At 39.5% G+C, this 19,952-nt stretch overlaps 1 protein-coding gene across 1 annotated transcript in view; it reads right to left on the reverse strand.

The window, feature by feature from the left end:
* LRP1B (LDL receptor related protein 1B) overlaps positions 1-19,952 on the reverse strand; it is a 2,076,109-nt gene that overhangs the window by 222,450 nt on the left and 1,833,707 nt on the right. The window contains exons 61-63 of the mRNA XM_089653623.1: positions 16,889-17,077; positions 13,918-14,066; positions 2,520-2,613 (exon numbers count right to left, since the gene is read on the reverse strand). Of these exons, the coding sequence (XP_089509749.1) occupies positions 2,520-2,613; positions 13,918-14,066; positions 16,889-17,077 (432 nt within the window). The remainder of the gene's footprint in view (positions 1-2,519; positions 2,614-13,917; positions 14,067-16,888; positions 17,078-19,952) is intronic.

Raw genomic sequence — 19,952 nt, forward strand, 5'->3', positions numbered from 1 at the left:
GTGACCATATCTCTTCCAATTCTAAAATGGCAACCCCGGCAAAACCAAGTAAATGCCTTGTCAATGGCACAGGCTAATGCATTCTCCACTACATCAACATCAAAACTAAAAAAAAAGCCTCTTGTTTTCATTCCAATTAAGAAACATATTGCAGGCATGCCAACATAGAAGCTTTACATTTGTTATGCCAATTGTTATTCCCATTGCATGCCAACAACAGAACTCAACTGTAAAACATGCTGGATAATTAACCAATGTGTCCCATTTTTGAAGTGTAAATCTTGTTCATATTTAATTTAGTTGCCTTTTCTCTAGCAGGTATTAGAGTGTGAAGTAGTTTGCATTTTGAACTTTTTTTGCACGTTTTACAGAACGCGGCAACAGCTGGTGTACTGTTAATTAGTTCATAAGCGTGAACTTCATGCATGTACTGTGCTATGTAACAGGACAGACTGTAACTGTCTGTTGGCTCTGAATTACAGATTCAATTTAAAAAAAGTCAAGTTAAGGTACCTTGTACAGTCACTAACAGACAGGAATAATGTGATAGTCAAAGGAGTCCGACACAACGTAGGGTACCATTATCAGAAATAATATGTGTAAATGAAAAAGTAATAGCAGCTTACTAAAATGACTGTTATAATTATCTTGATGACTGATGTGGAAAATAAAAACTTTTGGCCAATCAGAAAACCCATCTGGTAAAAGCTTGTGGTGTGCACTTAGTATCGAATATGCAAAACACTACACTACAATGCACATAGTTTATAAAACTGCTACTGCTATCAACCTTGTGGAAGCACAGGGACTTAGTGGTTAGCACTCCTGCCTTGAAGCATTGAGGTCCTCCAAATTCAAACCAGCACACTACCTACATGGAATTTGCATGCTGAGCCTGTGCTTGAATGGGTTTCTTCCAAGTATTCTGGTTTCCTGCCACACATGCTGGTCGGTTAATTGTCTCATGTCTAATTTGGCCCTAGTATGTGTATGTATGTGAGTTATGGACCTTAAATTGTAAGCATCTTGAGGGCAGGGACTGCATGTGAACATACAATATGTAAAGTACTTTATAAATTGTTGGCGCTATATAAATACCTAAAAAAATAATCAGATTCATACTTTTTTTTTTCAGAGAAATGCATAACCCCAAAATGAGTCAACTAAAACCCCAAAATGCTTGTTGTTAAAAATAATAAAGCTTTAATATAATTATCAAGGTTAATAAAAAAAAGATATAATATCACTTCTAATGAAGCGACTTCATCAAGATTAATAAAAAAAGGTGTAATATCACTTACAATGAAGTGACTTCATCAAGATTAATAAAAAAAGGTATAATATCACTTACAATGAAGTGACTTCATCTGGATTTATCACCAGAATGGCCCCTTGTTAATGCCGTCAAACTTTCTGGCAATGGTGCCCTACTGACAGCTTTGCTTCCAAATGTCTAAAAAAATAGGTTTTAATTTTCAGTATTTCTTGCTAATTAAATAGATCACTTTACTGGAGCCTAAGGATGGCCTATTAGCAGTAAAGAAACAACTTCATACATTTTCTTTTTTAGGTATGTAAATATGAGAAACAGCAAGTGAATATTTCATATTACATTCCTACAGAGCTGTTTTAGGCTTCGGCACAGCTCCGGGCATTTAGCTCCAGTGCATAAGGCTCCAGCGTTTAGCTGTTGCAGGAGGACACAGGTGCACCATCAAGCCCCACTGCCAGTAGTCTGTCTTATTCTGTGAGAGTCTGACAGCTGCTGCAGCTTGCTGAGGCTAGGCTGTGCATGTAGGGGTAGGTACTGTACATTTGTGGGCAGTATGCACGTAGGGACAACACCCCGAAAAACAAGTTGTCTGCGTTATGGGCCTCTAAGTGCATACTGCCCTAATGTACACACCGCTCAGTGCACCACCCAACCCGGTCCAGCATGGTTACCAGCCCAGTTTGCATCTCAAGCCCAGGATTCAGCTTCCGCCCACATCCAGGCCGCAGTGACATCACATCCGGAGCATCACGATCTTCAGCTGGCTCGGTTACACACCGCTGTACAGCCTTCCTTCCCGGTTCGAGAACATTGAGGAGCGGATGCTCCATCGCACAATCCTGGCACAGACTGCATTATTTGTAATCCTATTCAAGGCTCTTTTTGGATCAATAAAGGTATACCTCCTTGGGATGTGGATATTGTTTTAGTACATTTTCACAGCGCTGTTCTCTTGGGCTGGTATATACAATACATAGCTAAGATTGAAGTGTGTGTGCACAATCCCACTCTCTTCATTTAGAGTTATATGGAGATTCAATTAGAGATAGACAGTCTGAAAGCAAACAGCCTCTGATGACGCTGTATGACATCAGAGGCATGCAATTGCATTGTGTAAACATTAATTTGTAAAAGAGACATTTAATATAAATATATAAAAAGTAAAAACAATAAATAAAACTGACTTAAATCCATTCCCTCTAAACCAAAAATTACTATGAGCAATAAAACAAAAAGATACACTTACGACATTCTGGGGGCTCATCTGATCCATCGCCACAGTCATCTACCGTGTCACACTTCCACCAGAATGGAATGCATTTATCTGTATTACACCGAAACTAAACCAAAAAATATAGACGTTTAAGGTTAATTACATCCTCAGTTGTTGCTACCAATGGTCATTGTTCTAAATCGCTCCACCCAACCTATATTAAGGTTTTGGCTGTTTAATGTGAATATTCTTTTGTCAGTTCAGAATACAGAAATTATTGGAGTGTTTCAAAGCCATGATTCCTTTGAAGTTCTTCACAGAGCCTTTCTCGATGAATCTAAATGTGACAGACGTTCCGTAGTTAGCTAAACCTGTTATGAGCAAAACTGTGACTGTTCTGCTCCTTGGAAATGAATGTGTCAAGACCCCACAAAACAATCTGAGATGTGTCCCAAATCAAACGTGCCACTTCTATCGCCCGGCTGTATTACTTATGTAAATCTGGCTATGATAGGTATGAATTTCTCAAGCTTTCAAGAAGTAATCAGCCCTGCATTTGTAATTTGCAGCTTTAATACCACTATTCTGCATGCAACTGCAAAGGGGCAGTGAGATATCCTCCATCAAGAAGAAACTAGCAAGTTTCCAAAAGTCCACTGAATTCATCTAGGATTTGTAACTAGAGATTACAGAACTCCATGGCTGATGTGTCAGCTGAAACCCAGTTCGCTATTCAGTCTTGCAAAGTTATACCGGCTCCTCTCATGTGCTGAAACTGCTTACTCTGATTTCACTGCACACTGTGAGCTTCTCACATTGTGCATTAGAAGCTGCAGCAAGTCACATAGAGCTTACCTCATTTCCTTGCCTGAGGACAAACAGCATCATCTAACCCTAACCTCCTCAATCATAAAGTCCCTGGCTTGTCCCTGTCATTCATTGGTATTTATTTCTTTCAATCATGGAGGCTTATCTAAGGAGATCTGTATTCAAATGCAATCTGCCTAGGAGAGCCCACTCCCCAAGAGTGACACTGCCTATCAAGGCATTTGACTTTTGCATATCTACATCCAAGAGCCAATCCACTGCTTGCATCAAGGCTGATGATGCTGAAAGGAGTATTCTTTTCACCAATTTCTAGCTAAGCATAACAATTGCCACAACATTTCATAGAAAAGCATTAACAGCAATTCACGCTAGTAGTTTTGCCAACAAGTTGAAACATTGACGGATCTCAATAGCTGTCAGAGTGAAAAATTGAATTGAAAATGTTAGTGTTAGCGACCCCATAGATTCCACACAGCTACAAATTACTGTTAGAAAACAGGGGGCTAATTGTTGTAAGGAACTCACTAAGAGGCCTTCAGCTTTAAAATGTATCTATGGTCTGAATGTAAAATCGTATATTAATTTCCACATTGTATTTCAATTATGCAATAAACTTACTTTGTGAAGATCCCCACAATTTCACTTCTTTGAATTATGTGACACAGTCACTATGCCCTGAGATTAGGCACTGATGTGTCACACATTTCTCAGAGCCTGCCTTCTGAACTACAGAGGAGCAGAGTGGAGGAGTTTCAGGAGGCTGAGTCGGTACAGGAATCACTGCTTGCAGGCAGCAAAGTACCATGGGACATGTAGTCCTTAGAAAGTAAACAGCAGAGGAGAAGCTGCAAAGCATGCATGGAATCCAGGATGTTGTGGAAAGAGATGACTAGCAGATAGGCAGAGCTGGCACATGATTGGAGGATTGATGGCAGCACAGATTCACCTCATCACTAAACTAAGTGAAAATTCCATTTGCAAAATGGAAAATCGCTGTCAAAGAAAACATGCTCCATCCCTCTATTAAATGAACCCTATTGTTGTTATGCCTTTATTTATATGCAGGTCAAAGGGGAACCCTTATGCTGGCTGATGATGACATTTACAAATTTAAAAAGTGTTCTTTTAATATCATTTGTTTTCTCAACCCCATGTTAATCCTCTGTTAACCTATGGCTTTCATTCGCCCCAAAAGAGCAGTGCCATGTAATGGCACAGAGTACTTTCTACATCGGACAGAGCCAGACTGAAGGTGAGTACTGCAGCAAAAAAAATACTGATTGGCTGTCAATTTTTTATTTTTACTGAAAGTCTGCTTTAGGCTAGCAGACATATCTTTTGTTTCACAGTAATCCACTACACAGCACCAAATCTGAGGTATGGCAAGGAAAGACACGTTTCCATGGCAGCCAAGTAACATTGTTACATAGTCTGGCTGAAAAAAGACAAAAGTCCATCAAGTTCAACCAAACAAAAAAGTTATAGTCCTATACCCACAGTTGCTCCAGAGGAAGGAAAAAACCCAGTAAAGTATGATCCAATTGGCTCCTGCAGGGAAAAAAATTCCTTCCTGATCCCCTGAGAGGCAATCGGCTATTCCCTGGATCAACTTTATCTATATATATACAGTATATATATATATATATATATATATATATATATATATATATATATTAGTATCCAGTTATATTCTGTGTATCTAGGAAATAATCCAGGTCTTTTTTAAAGCAATCCACTGAGCTGGCCAGAACCAACGCTTGAGGGAGTCTATTCCACATTTTCACAGCTCTTACTGTGAAAAAACCTTTCCGTATTTGGAGATTAAATCTTTTTTCCTCCAGATGTAAAGAGTGCAACCTTGTCCTCTGTGATGACCTCAGGGTGAATAACTCTACACCGAGTTCACTATATGAACCACTGATGTATTTGTACATGTTGCTCATATCCCCCCTTATGTATTATACATGGAGATCATATCCCCCTTATGTATTATACATGGAGATCATATCCCCCTTATGTATTATACATGGAGATCATATCCCCCCTTATGTATTATACATGGAGATCATAGCCCCCCTTATGTATTATACATGGAGGTCATATCCCCCTTATGTATTATACATGGATATCATTTCCCCCCTTATGTATTATACATGGTGATCATATCCTCCCCTTATGTATTATACATGGAGATCATATCCCCCCTTATGTATTATACATGGAGGTCATATCCCCCCTTATGTATTATACATGGAGATCCTATCCCCCCTTATGTATTATACATGGAGATCATATCCCCCCTTATGTATTATACATGGAGATCATATCCCCCCTTATGTATTATACATGGTGATCATATCTCCCCTTATGTATTATACATGGAGATCATATCCCCCTTATGTATTATACATGGAGATCATATCCCCCCTTATGTATTATACATGGAGATCATATCCCCCCTTATGTATTATACATGGAGATCATATCCCCCCTTATGTATTATACATGTTGATCATATCCTCCCTTAATCTCTTTTTCTCAAGAGAAAATACATTCAGTTCCTCTAATCTTTCCTCATAGCTGAGCTCCTCCATGCCTCATATCAGTTTGGTTGCCCTTCTCTGTACTTTCTCCAGTTCCCCAATGTTCTTTTTGTGAATTGGTACCCAAAACTGAACTGCATATTCCAGATGAGGTGTTACTAATGATTTGTATCGGGTAAAATTATATCTCACTCTCCGGAGTCTATACCTCTTTTAACATAAGAGAGGATTTTGCTCGCTTTAGAATCCGCAGCTTGGCATTGCATGCCATTATTAAGCTTGTGATCTACGAGAACTCCCAGATCCTTCTCCACCATTGATTCCACCAGTTGTACCCCCCTAGTACAGTTGTGTTCAAAATAATAGCAGTGTGTTGAAAAAAGTGAATAAAGCTCAAAATCCTTCTAATAGCTTTTATTTCCATACACACAAATGCATTGGGAACACTACACATTCTATTCCAAATCAAAACATCAAGAGAAATATGTCAAATTTGTGTTGTTCCTCTAAAAAAATTGAAGAAAAGTGAATATTAGACTGTTCAAACAAATAGCAGTGTTTGTATTCTTCTTTACAAACTCAAACATTCACTATATAAACTGAAAAATGTTTGAAGATTTTGCTTTCCTTTGAATCAATTATTATTTAGTTGTATAAGCACTGTTTCTGAGAACTGCTGTACATCTGTGTTGCATGGAGTCAACCAACTTCTGGCACCTGTGATCAGGTATTCCAGCCCAGGATGATTGGACTACATTCCACAGTTCTTCTCTATTTCTTGGTTTTGCCTCAGAAACAGCATTTTTGATGTCACCCCACAAGTTTTCTATTGGATTAAGATCCGGGGATTGGGCTGGCCACTCCATAACGTCAATCTTTTTGGTCTGGAACCAAGATGTTGCACGTTTACTGGTGTGTTTGGGGTCATTGTCTTGTTGGAACACCCATTTCAAGGGCATTTCCTCTTCAGCATAAGGCAGCATGACCTCTTCAAGTATTCTGATGTATTCAAACTGATCCATGATCCCTGGTATGTGATAAATAGCCCCAACACCGTAGTATGAGAAACATCCCCATATCATGATGCTTGCGCAACCATGCTTCACTGTCTTCACAGTGTACTGTGGCTTGAATTCAGTGTTTGGGGGTCGTCTGACAAACTGTCTCCGGCCACTAGACCCAAAAAGGACAATCTTACTTTCATCAGTCCACAAAATGTTGCGCCATTTCTCTTTAGGCCAATCAATGTGCTCTTTGGCAAATTGTAACCTCTTCAGCACATGTCTTTTTTTCAACAGTGGGACTTTGAGGGGGCTTCTTGCAGATAGCTTGGCTTCACATAGGTGTCTTCTAATTGTAACAGTACTCACAGGTAACTTTACACCTTCTTTGATCTTCCTGGAGCTGATTGTTGGCTGAGTCCTTGCCATTTTGGATATTCTTCTATCCATTCAAATGGTAGTTTTTCGCTTTCTTCCACGTCTTTCAGGTTTTGGTTGCCATTTTAAAGCATCTGCGATCATTTTAGCTGAGCAGCCTATCATTTTCTGCACTTCTTTATATGTTTTCCCCTCTCCAATCAACTTTTTAATCAAGGTACGCTGTTCTTCTGAACAATGTCTGGAACGACCCATTTTCCTCAGAATTTCAGAGAGAAATGCACTGTAACCAGCATGTACAACATTTGCTGCCTTCCTTCCTTAAATAAGGGCAATAATTGCCACCTGTTTTTCAAAGAATGAATAACCTCACTAATAGAACTCCACACTGCTATTATTTTGAACATGCCCCTTTCAATTAGTGATTCAATTACACAGAATCAGCAGCATGCATGTCATGACTGTTGGGTCTGTTGGATTTCTATTACTCTACTACACCTGCTAGTAAATTATTTGCCATGTAGAAATATCATTTCTACCAAAAACAGTGATTGATCAGGTTAGTGATGTCTGACTGCTATTATTTTGAACACAACTGTATGTATGATGCATGCATATTCTTAGCCCCCAAGTGCATAACTTTACATTTATCAACATTAAACCTCATTTGCCACATTGTTGCCCAATTAACCCCTTCCTGCCCAGGCCAATTTTCAGCTTTCAGCACTGTTGCGCTTTGAATTACAATTGCACAGTCATGCAACACTGTACTCATATTCAATTTTTATCATTTTTTGAGACAGATAGAGCTTTCTTTTGGTGGTATTTAACCACCTCCTGTTTTTTTTATTATTTGCTAAACAAACCAAAAACAACTGAAAATGTCTTAGTTTCTGTTATAAAATTTTGTAAAGAAGTAATTTTTCTCCTTCACTGATGTACACTAATGAGTCTGCAGTGAAGGACACTGATAGGCGGCACTGGTAGGTGGCACTGATGGGCATTGACAGGCATCACTGATGGGCACTGAAAGGCAGCATTCATATATGACACTGATAGGCAGCACTGACTGGCACTGATAGGTGGTACTGACTGGAACTATTAGGCAGCACTGATGGGCACTGATAGGCAGCACTGACTGGCACTCATAGGTGGCACTGATTGGCAGCACTGATAGGCGGCACTGACTGTCACTGATAGTTGGCACTGAAAGGCAGCTCAAATGGACACTGATATGTGGCATTGATATGCACTGATAGACACTGATATGTGGCATTGATATGACACTGATGGGCACTGGCAGGTGGCATTGATGGGCACTGTCAGGTGACATTGATGGACACTGACAGGTGGCACTGATGGGGATATACTGATCATCAGGGCACTGATCATCAGTGCCCTAATGATCAGTGTACATGTCCCCTCTGAGGAATGCCAAGTATTGACTCTCCTTTCCTCAAGAGCTGTCAGCGTGACAGCTCATGAGAAGAGAAATGCCGATAACCGTCATTTCCTTATTTACATGCAATCAGCTGTGATTGGACACAGCTGATCACATGACAGAGCCAATGTCATCGGCTCTTTATATCTGATTGGTGATCCGCTGTATCCCAGGAACACAGAGCACCCCTGATTGCCAGGCTGCATGCCCCCGGCGCATGTGCGGTTAGAGTGGGAGGACTTCAAATGACGTCCGCCCAGAATGAGAGAACTTCCGCACTCCTGTCATTACCTTATATGGCGGGTGGGAGACGGTTAAACAGTTCACTTGGGTTAGCTTGTAAGTTGAAGAAATCCTGTAAGGATGTTATTCCATTGCACAGCTTGGTGCCATCTGTAAAGACTGAAACAATATTTTTAATCCAAGACCCTATATCGTTTATAAATATGTTAAAATGTAAAGGTCCCAACACTGAACCTTGGGGTACACCACTGACAACCCTAGACCATTCAGAGTATGAAACATTAACCACTACTCTCTGAATACCATCTATTAGCCAGTTTTCTATCCATTTACATACGGATTTTTCCAAGCCTGTAGACTTTACCTTACACATTAGCAGTGTGTGGGGAACTGTGTCAAAAGCTTTTGCAAACTCCAGGTATGCCACATCCACAGCCATTCCTCTGTCCAACTATACCATGTGCACCGCCACCCTTCTGTCAAAGTACACCATGTCCACCACCACCCCTCTGCCCAAGGTTTTGCTCACCTCCTCATAAAAAGAAATCAGATTTGTTTGACAACTTCTGTCTTTCATGAATCCATGCTGTCTGTTGCCTAAAATATTTTTTTCCAGCAAGAACTCATCTATGTGGTCTTTTATTACACTTTCCAGTATCTTCCCAACTATAGAAGTTATACAGGTCTATAATTACTTGGTAAAGATTTTGATCCCTTTCTAAGGAAAGGGTTGGAGTGGCTTCCAGTCAGGCATCTGGGTGGATCCTGACCTTAAAGTGATTTTTTCATTAAAATAAAATAAAAATGTTACACTTACCTGCTCTGTGCAATGGTTTTGCACAGATCAGCCCCAATCCTTCTCTTCTTGGGTCCCTCACCGGCGCTCTGGACTTCTCCTTCTGACAAGTGCCCCCATAGCAATCAGCTTGCTATTGGGGCACTTGTGCATACCTGCTCATGAGCCCTGCACTGTGTGTCCATACACACACACACACACACACACAGTATGGCCCCACCCTCTGTCTCTCCTCACAAGCTATGATTGACAGCAGCAGGAGCCAATGAAGAGGCAGAGGGCCGAGAGAGACAATGCCCTCATGCACATCATTGGATCAAAAACAGGCTCAGGTAAGTAAAAGGGGGTGCTAGGAGGAGAGCAGACCACAGAAGGTTTTTTGTTTTACCCTAATGTATAAAATGCATTACAGTAGAAAGCTTTTTAGCTTTTCAAGCACTTTAAAGTTTGCCTTTAAACTGTCGGCTGATTTTGGGTCACGGGACAGCAGAAATAAGTGCATTCCTATGACCCTAAAGGAAAATATGGTCGAAAAAAGCTTTGGCCATACTTCTCTGGTAAAGCTATTGGCAGATTGCATCAAATATGTAGTTTTATCTTTCCCATAGTTGTACATACGGTGTATCACAAAAAAGGAAGATAACATGGAACAGCAAAGTATGCAAAATGAGTATTTTTTGTGATCATGATATTAATTATCAGGACAGATGAGCAAAATGGACTTTCCCAGCAAGACAAATGGAATTTAAAAAATGTTCTCCTAGAAGAGATATATGATCTCAAAAACTTTTGAAGGCATAGCATAGGGCTAGCATTGGTGAGCTCTGATAATGTCACTTGGTAAACACTTTGCAATGCAAATATAGCATCTCAGACTTCTATAAACCCTACAAGGAGAGCCAGCACTTGACTTCATGGGGAGATTTCCTTAGAAGAAAATAAGATACATATTATCGGTCTGCTGGTATCTGTCAAAGCTACACTGTATATTAAAATCTTCAATGAATATGACTCTTAGAACCATGCCCAAAGCAAGTACCATGGAGGAATGGAAGGATTTCTCTGTTGAGATGATTTTCTAAGCACAGACAAGGGAAAAAAGTGTAGCAGGTTGGTAAGAGACCTCATTAATTTAATTCTGCTGAGCACTTTCTTTTTGGTGAGATTAGACTTTAAGAAAATTAGCAACGCAAAAGCAGAACACCTGCTTGAAGGATTTTGTTGCGCAGTTCAAATTATCCTGGAATTGCAAAAATTGATTCCAAGCAGTGGAACACTATATCATGACAACAGAGCATTAGATCCAGAATGAAAAACATAAAATATTTATCCGATTTTAATGAACTTTTACAATTTTGCACATTAGAATGCAATAATTTATTTTAATCTTTTTTTTTTTACTTTGTGGCATTAAAGTAGAGGAAAGCATAACTCTTCTCTGTCTAATAAAATGTGCAGGTTGTTTTATTCCCCTGTAACTGAACAGAGAGTGTAACAGAGATTAAAATCATTGTTGTTCCAATATATTTTGTGTTTCTATGGGAACTCGAATTACTAAATTCAAAGTTGCCTTGCCTTCTGCTCATGCTGTTACATTAGTTTTCAGGGCCATTGGCCCCATACTGGTAGTTTTCAGAATTAAAAATCACATAATTCCATTTACTTAAAAAGTGTTCTAAAGGCTAAGGTTGGAATTGCATCTTCATATTATTGCTAGATGTGTTTTCCATTGGAATAAATGGAAATGCATCAAAATGCATGTCCTGGCAACAAGACATATGTCAATGCATCAACTTGCATTGACGTGCAATATGATGCATGTAGACATTACAAAGTAGATTGCAATTACACAATTGCACATTAAAGGGGAACTAAAGTCGTTTAACAAAACATTACTAGAAAGAAGAGAGTTTCGGTAAAGAGACATGCAAAGTCTCTTTTGCCGAAATACTTCTTCACCTACACACTGTGCAGCTGTGAGACGAGCCTTCATGTTTTACCCTTGTGTTGGTAGACCTAGCTGGTGGAGGCTTTGAAGTAGCATTGATTTTTGGCTTGTGGAAGCTGTGTAGATATGCACACCTGCTGAGCTTGGATCCATGTTTGATATTTAAAGTAGAAGTCTGGTCAAAAAGTAACTAAGTTTAAACCTATTCCCACCTTCATTTTAAGCCCTATGCTAACTACCCTGGAAAGGAAATATGTGGATACTTACCAAGTCTAAGGGTGCTCTGGTCCGGTCACATGATATCCCCAGCGGCAGGTTGTAGAGGACAGGACAGAGCAGCGACAACGGCTACAGAGCCTTGGAGGTGACGTCACTCATAGACTTACATCCGTTGTCAGCAGTTCCTCCTCTACACTGAGGCCGGTGCTGGAAGCTGATCGTGTGACTGGAATGCAACACCATTAGATTAGGTGAGTATACACATCTTCTTTTAGAGGGTAGTTCGCATAGGTCTTAGAATGGGGGTGGGAATAGAATTAAGCTTAGTTATGTTTTGACAGGACTTCCACTTAGATGAACAGACCATCACAAAAGTAGGAATCTTTAGTGCTCTAAGGTTTGTGGAATAGGGCCAGGAGACATGAAAACATTTAAAAATTGTATGAATAAAACGTTTGGGTGGATTGTACTTTAAAACTTGATGGAGTGTATAATGTTTTTCTAGACATTCAAAGTTGCTAACAGCCTTTAATAAACACATTAAAATATATATAAAAAAAAAATGTGTTAATAACATGTAGTCCTGCAGCCTTTGGACAGTGTTTCCAAAACATTTCATGTCAGCAATAGCCTAATACATTACATTGGTAAGTATTTCATGGAGAATGCGGGCAATAACTGTTTAGATTTAAAGTGCTGGATTCCAGCTTTTGTTTCTTTTCACATATGTTGTCTTGAGCAACCACAGAGTTTGATTTAGTTCTGTTAAAAACCACCATTTATATTTGCTCCCGGTTAAATGGCACAGTTAAGCTTTCATTCCACAAGATTAATTTTGTACAGATAACTTTATAAAAAAAATATTTTGACATAAAAGACTTAGAATATAACACCTTGTCTACTGTATACACCACTCAGTAAATTCAGTCTGCCACTGTAGCAACATTTCAAAGTGCCAGTAAAGCAAGCTATGGCAGTCCAAGTAATGCAAGGCATGGTTTTTAATGGTTTTATTGTAAGGTGTACTACTAATACAGAATCCAGTGTATCCCTACAATTAAACCCTTTTTGGGTGAAACATGTTAATGCGTGGCTTGTGACGGGAGTTTGGTGTGTGCCGTCAGTAGTACTAAACAACGCTGGAGCATATATATTTGGTGTACAATTTGTCTCATTGGATTTCAGAGTGCAGTGAAGTGTGTATGGACTCTATAGTTTAAGCACCTGACTGGTGTACTGGAGGTGGAGGAGTCCTGAGGATTGTTGTGTGAGCAATGATGTGGATCATATGTCTTGATCATCCCAGTAAAGCAAACTATGGTGTTCCCAGTAAAGCAAGATGTGGTTTTTAAAAAATGTAACATGCAATATTAAGACAAAAGCCACAGAATGATAGGGATAACAGAGTGTGGAAGGGTTAATCCATGTCAATGTTTGTAATGCTGTATCCCCAAAAAAATTACCTTATCTGTCCTGGAAACCACTGTCACTGAGACTAAGGATAGATTTGGACATGCAATGAATGCAACTGCTGTGCGTTTTTTGCACTATCCCATTGATTTGAATGACTTGCCACCTGCTGATTGGGTCAATTTTGCCATGGGCACAAAGTGAAGCATAATGGCTGCTACATATTGCAGTTCAAATGGGTAGCTGTTGGCAGGCGCCAAAAATATGGCTCAATCGTGCATTTTTGCCACCCTCCAACCGCAAGTCTAAACGACGCCTAAAAGTAAGATAAATTTTAAGATATGGAGCAGAACAGAAACAGAGAGGAAATATTCCAAAGCACTTGATGTGGTGATAACTTAGAGAGAACATACCAGCTTGGAGAGTTTATCTCCCATTTCCAGTTGTATCTACAAGACTGGACATCAATAATATATAAATGGGCTTTGAATATACTGTAGATGATTTTCTCTGTCTGCTCAGACATATTTACTATGCTGATATTGGTGGCAATGGTTTGGCTTTATAAACAACAGGAAACAAAATCAAGAACATTTTTTCCATGGCAATTTACCCAGCACTTACCTGACTGGCGGTACAATTGGACAGGCATGTCTTATTGTCTTCAGCGAGGTAAAAATTAGTGGGGCAGGCACAGGTGTGTGACTTGTAGGGAGATAACAGGCATAAGTGGCTGCAGTCCCCGTTGTTAATTTTACAAGGGTGGTCAGGCACTAAAAAGACAATGGTACAATATATCACTTTTCCACGCGTATAAAGTTAATTGAATTCTTTAATAAGGCGATTTAAACAGAAGAGGGACCCAATAAAGAATTACACAGGGCGCATTATGACAAGGACATGTATCTAGTCGTTAATAAAATGGTAAGTATGATCTAGCGATAACAGAGCAGCACTCTCGCACTACATAAAAAGCTATTTAAGAAGCCATCCGCCAAACCTGCGTGAATACAAATGAGGCTTACCTGCTCTCTGCTTACACCAGGAAATGAAAGATTACAGCTGGGTTACAGATTACAACAAAAAACAATTCATTCATATTTAAGCACTTAATTAAATTCTCTAACTGCTGCAAGTACGTTGATTGTTTTATTCCAGAGAACGGCGATGTGACAGCATTATTGTGTGGATGTACATGTATAGTTAATTAGGACTTGGATTTAGTAAACTTTTCAAAACAGGAGAATGGAGAAGATTTTAGGCTGAATGCCAAACCAGCTGATATTGGTTTTCTCCTATGTAATTACAACAAGAACATTGAGAACCCTTCTCAAAAGAATTGCCAAGAATGCCAATCTTCATATCCCAACCTAGACTATTTTCTTCCTATTTCTCTAATTAGGTCCAGTATGTTGGAAGATTCATTACAAAATCTTGTAGAAATCCTTCCAAAAACAATGCAGGCTGTTACTGCTCAAGGTGGAGTAACTCCATAATAATGGTCATGGTTTTGGAATAGGATTTCCAACAAGCTCATATAGGTGTGATGGCTAGGTGTCCCAAAACATTGGTCCATGTAGTGTGGCATTTCCACAATGAAAATGTACTATGATTTTTGTATCTTCACCATGCATTTTTAGACTTACATTCACATTCTATTGAGTAGAATGAATTAATATTTCAGCCAATGGAATGATTGAATGCCCAAACTCTTGATACACTTAGACAAACTTAAATGTGCCTAAACGGGTTTGCAAAGTGCAGATTTAGGCATGATTTTTAGGTGCTTTTCTCCTGCAAGAAGAAAAGGTGTTCAGAAAAGTTGGGCAAACACTGAGTGTGCATGAGGCCATAATTGTGGTTTGAAGTAGAATGGCAACCAAAACCGGGTTTAAAAATTGCAGAAAGCTTCACATTCGGTGTGGTTTCTGTTGCTCTCTGGAGGTGTAATATAAAGTTGATATAGATAATATTTATATAGATATAAAAAATACTTTTTTTTTTATTCTCCACACCAAATGACATGAAAATTCATTCTAACACAAATAAACACACAAGGTAAGACAAAGTAAAGCATATGAAGATGCATGTTACATGCATTTTCAATGCAGTGCAGTGAGTTATGTGTAGTATGGCGCAAAAGGACATGAAGTAGTTTTGTTAAAGCTGGAGTTATATTTTAACACAAAAGAACAAAAATGTGGACCTAAAAGCATTAAAAGTCACATTAAAAATTACTTTAATTTACTGCAATATTACCTCACAACATGCTGAAAACAAATGATATTTTCCCTTGAAAACTGTGTAAACCTGTGCTAAGCTGGTTTTCACATTAAAGGATAACTAAACCAAAGAACAAAAATGCAATATATTGTAGCTTACAGTCCTTAGATTTTTTTTTTTAAATTGGAGACATTTTCAACAAATACAAAAATACCTGTTGATTTGCCAGACATTCAGTGTCCTTGTCTCTTCCTGTGAGCTGTATAGAATAATATTTTCCTTCCTAGTTATATAGGAGATGGAAATACGGATATGCTCATAATCCATTTTAGGAGAGCAGTCTAGGGTGACAGCTATAGATACAGTGGAAGAAGGACATAGCCACCCAGGGACAAGATGTGTGTTATTTGCAAGGTTAAAAAGAGAGAATAAAGCAAAATAATTTTGATAAAATAAAATGATTGCAACCACCACACCAAGGACTAGTAAGCTGCAATATATTACATATTTGGTTTTGGTGAGGTTGGGTGAGTTGTGAAGCACTGAGGTTGAGCCGCAGATTTCTGCCTACCAACCACTACCCCCTTTGGCTACAGAGGAAGTGGCTGGGGGTGAACACATGCCTGCAGGAAATACACCTCACCATTCACTGAACGCGATCTATTCAAGTAAATGGGACAGCATCCACCCCATTGCAAGTGGTTGCGGGGAGCTTGTGCAGTTTCCAAGGGGTTAAAGCAAGAGGTGGAGGAGGAGATACGATGCCTCCTCACCACTTGGCAAATACCCTGAAGCATCACATTTGCAATGCATCGTTTCTTAATTAATCCTACTTGCTGCAGCATTTGGCTGGCTTTACTGCTCCGCAAACACCTCCATTCGTGTCAAGATCAGCACTCTGCAAATGTTCTACAGGTAGAGAACAGGAGCTGAAGCCATCTTTTACCCATCTCATTTATGCAACAGAGAGTCGGTGTCTGTGTGCAGATGACCACCACTTTGTTGAACTCTCCAAAGGCATCTCAAATGCGCTATAAATGCCATTGGGGCATTTGTGATGTGCTTGAGCTGCAGTTGCAGCGCGTTTGCAAAGTGTTACTAGCTATGATGATATTATAAGAATCCATACAATAAAAAATGAACACAGAGGAGACATTTGGTAAGCATTATATTGCAAGACACAAACACATCAAAAACGTGCAAAATTTACAAATAACACATCTTAACATGATAGGCATGGTAATGAGCATCCATGGTATTTAAAATTTCAAAACAGGTCTAAAGGAGCCTAATTAAGGGATGTCTACTTTTTTTTGAGTAGTAACATATGCTCTTTTTGGATAAAACATAAATGTAACTTAATTATAGTCACCATCAGGTTGTCTGTAGGCATGGTATACTTCAATGTCGGATATGGCATGCCAAGAGTTAAGTAGCAGCATCTTGTCAGCCCCAGAGGTTTTGTGTGCACGGCTCAGAGACTTGGTTTTCCCATCTGTCCAGTAGATGTAGTCATCGTACAAAGTCAGGGCGATCACACCCTGGATATCTTGGTTGGGAACTGTAATCAAAAATGAAAAGATTAATGTGCAGGGCTGGAAGAAAGCCAACTAAAATATTTAATATGAAAAAGTCAGACGGATACAACTGTGACATAACTTCTGCTGAATAATTGCTGTGACAAGCTGTCAGGCTCGCTGTCCTTTCTTTTTTTTTTTTTTAATTACTGCTTAAGAAAATGCAAGGTTGGAAGAACAGAATCACCCAGATGAAGGTTTGTGGGATCAACTACCAAGAGCATTCTGAATGGCTTCAACATAAGAGTTTGCTGCATTTAATTTAATGCCCAAATGAAACAGCATTATAAATATTTCACAGATAATTTATGTTTACAAGCACCTACAAATCTTAGACCACTTGTTTTTCATTTGATCTTAAAGCTGAAATTCAGGCATACCGGTAAGTGTACAGAATACATAAATACAAGGATCAAAAGTAATGCAAAAGTGGGCATAACTTTTTTTATTACAATGGAAATCTGGTCAAAACCTAACTAAGCTTAAACCCGCTCCCATCCCCATTCTAAGCCCTGTACTAACTACCCTGTAAAGGAAAGATGCCTATACTTACCTAATCTAAGGGCACTCTGGTCTGGTCACGTGATCTCCCCAACAGCCGGCTTCAGGGAAGAGGAGAGAGTGCCAACATCTGCTACATAGCCTGGATGATGTCACCCATAGGCTTACTATGGGGCATTTGTTGTCGACTATCCCTCCTCTTCCTTGAAGCTGGTGCAGGGAACCGGTCATGTGACCTGATTAGAGTGCCCTGAGATTAGGGAAGTATAAGCATCTTTCCTTTAGAGTGTACTTAGTATAGGGGTTAGAATGGGGGTGGGAGACATTCAAGCTTAGTTTGATTTTGACTGGACTTCTACTTTAATTTACAGTACATAGGTCATTCAGATTTCACATGTTGGTAGAGTTCCTCTTCCATTATACCAACTCTTTTTCTTCTACTTTATCTTTACAGGTAAAAAACGGATTCCAGGTAGAAGCAAAATGCCATTACCGAGTTCCTGATGAAGGAAGGGTGCAAGCTGTCCTATTTCCACAGAAGGTTACAGAATGTTTAAAGGGATGACAGCATTGACTTGTCATTGGTGACTTTTGTCAATAGTGTCAGCTACATAAACACTCTATAGCCTTCTGTGGATGTTGAACATGTACTCCTCCTTTGTCAAGAACTCAATGGCAGCCTTGAGTTGATGCCCAGTTAACATATATGTTCATCAGCAAAGAGTGTGCTTTAATGCCCACAAGCGGTCTTTATGCATCCATGGACAGCTGAGTTTAAAAAAGCTCCACTAGAAGCATTACAAACGTCCCCCTAAAGTCAAAAGAACAAAACAGGTGGCAGCATTCAAACAAGCTCATCCAGGCTAGCAGAAGCAAATCAGAAGACAGAAGGTGGAAACTCTGCACACCAAAGCCCAGCCACTATACGGACAGGTGAAGATACGGCTTCAGCCTATGCTCCTCCTGACTACACTTCTCTGACATGTTTCGCCCCACCTATGGGGCCTAATCTCAGGGAACCCTATGATTAAGCCCCATGGGTTAGGCAACACATGTCAGAGGGGTGTATTCAGGAGTAACCTAGGCTGAAGCCGTATCTTCACCTATCTGTGGATGGGCTTTGGTGTGCAGAGTTTTCTCCTTCTGTCTTCTCATGGACAACCAAGGTTTAAGTGCTGAGAGCACACACTATGCACACTTCCAACACAGTGATCATCATTGACAGCTCACAGTCACTCCTTATGATCAGATGCCAATGGACTGGTCTCCTGATCAAGTGACCACTGTGACAGCTGCTTGAACCAGTGGCTGGCACATTGGATGGATCATTCAAATATACAGTACTGTAAGTAACTGTCTTTTTTTACAATCAACAGAAGCTTCCAAAATCAAAATAAACAATATTCCACTAACTGAGGGGAGTGGACACAGAACTATTGAACTACAAGAGAAGATCTTGCTACTAGGCTATCCATAAACTATAGGAAACCAGTAAATGTTTTAATCCAATAACATGTACCCAAAAGAAAACCAACAGTTTGTATGTCACGACCAGGGGCGGACTGACAGCTCATGGGGCCCCTGGGCAATAGGGGTTCATGGGGCCCCTGTGTCCTCATCCACACTCAAACCACATCCAAAAAAGCCTATGAAAGGTACTAGGGGCATCTCATAGGGCCCCCTATTGACCCTGGGCTCTCTGGCAGTGCCCGAGTGCCCAAATGGACAGACCGCCCTGGTCACGACCCTTTAAGAAGTATGTACTGAAAAAGGTATACATTTTTTTTTATGTTGGATCCCCAAAACACAATTCACAACTTCACATTCTGCTATGATAAACCTACCAGGGACTGAACTGAACAAAGCAAAGCAATCAGTGCTGAAAACGTCGATGACGTTATGAGTGGAAAACGCTGATATATCTCAGCACTATTACAGCACATGAATATCATCAGCTGCAAAGACAACATTTCAGACCTACCGCTGTTTTGTCATAATGGAGCCATGATAAAAGGCAAAAAGTTCCATCTCATGAAAGCTGACACTTCTCACAGTGACAAAAAAAGAGACAACTCGCTTGAAATACGGCAGTTTAAAAAACAAGGGATGTTTGCCCAAACTGTAATAAGTTGACAAAAGTAAAATGAAAAAAAAGAACAAAAGACAAAACTAATCTATGGTTATAATGGACAATATTACAAAGCCTATTAAAAAGTCAATTAAAAAAAAGATTTTTTTCTATCAACCTAAGGCATCTTTAATGACATGATTAGTATTCCAAACCCAATGTCACTTATCTAATAACACAATCTGACTTTTATCCAACAGTTTTAAATTACTTTTTACCAGTTGACTTGT

Source organism: Staurois parvus, unplaced genomic scaffold (assembly GCF_062004578.1).
Source record: "Staurois parvus isolate SC_StPar_1 unplaced genomic scaffold, SC_StPar_1.0 ptg000716l, whole genome shotgun sequence".
Lineage (NCBI taxonomy): Eukaryota > Metazoa > Chordata > Amphibia > Anura > Ranidae > Staurois > Staurois parvus.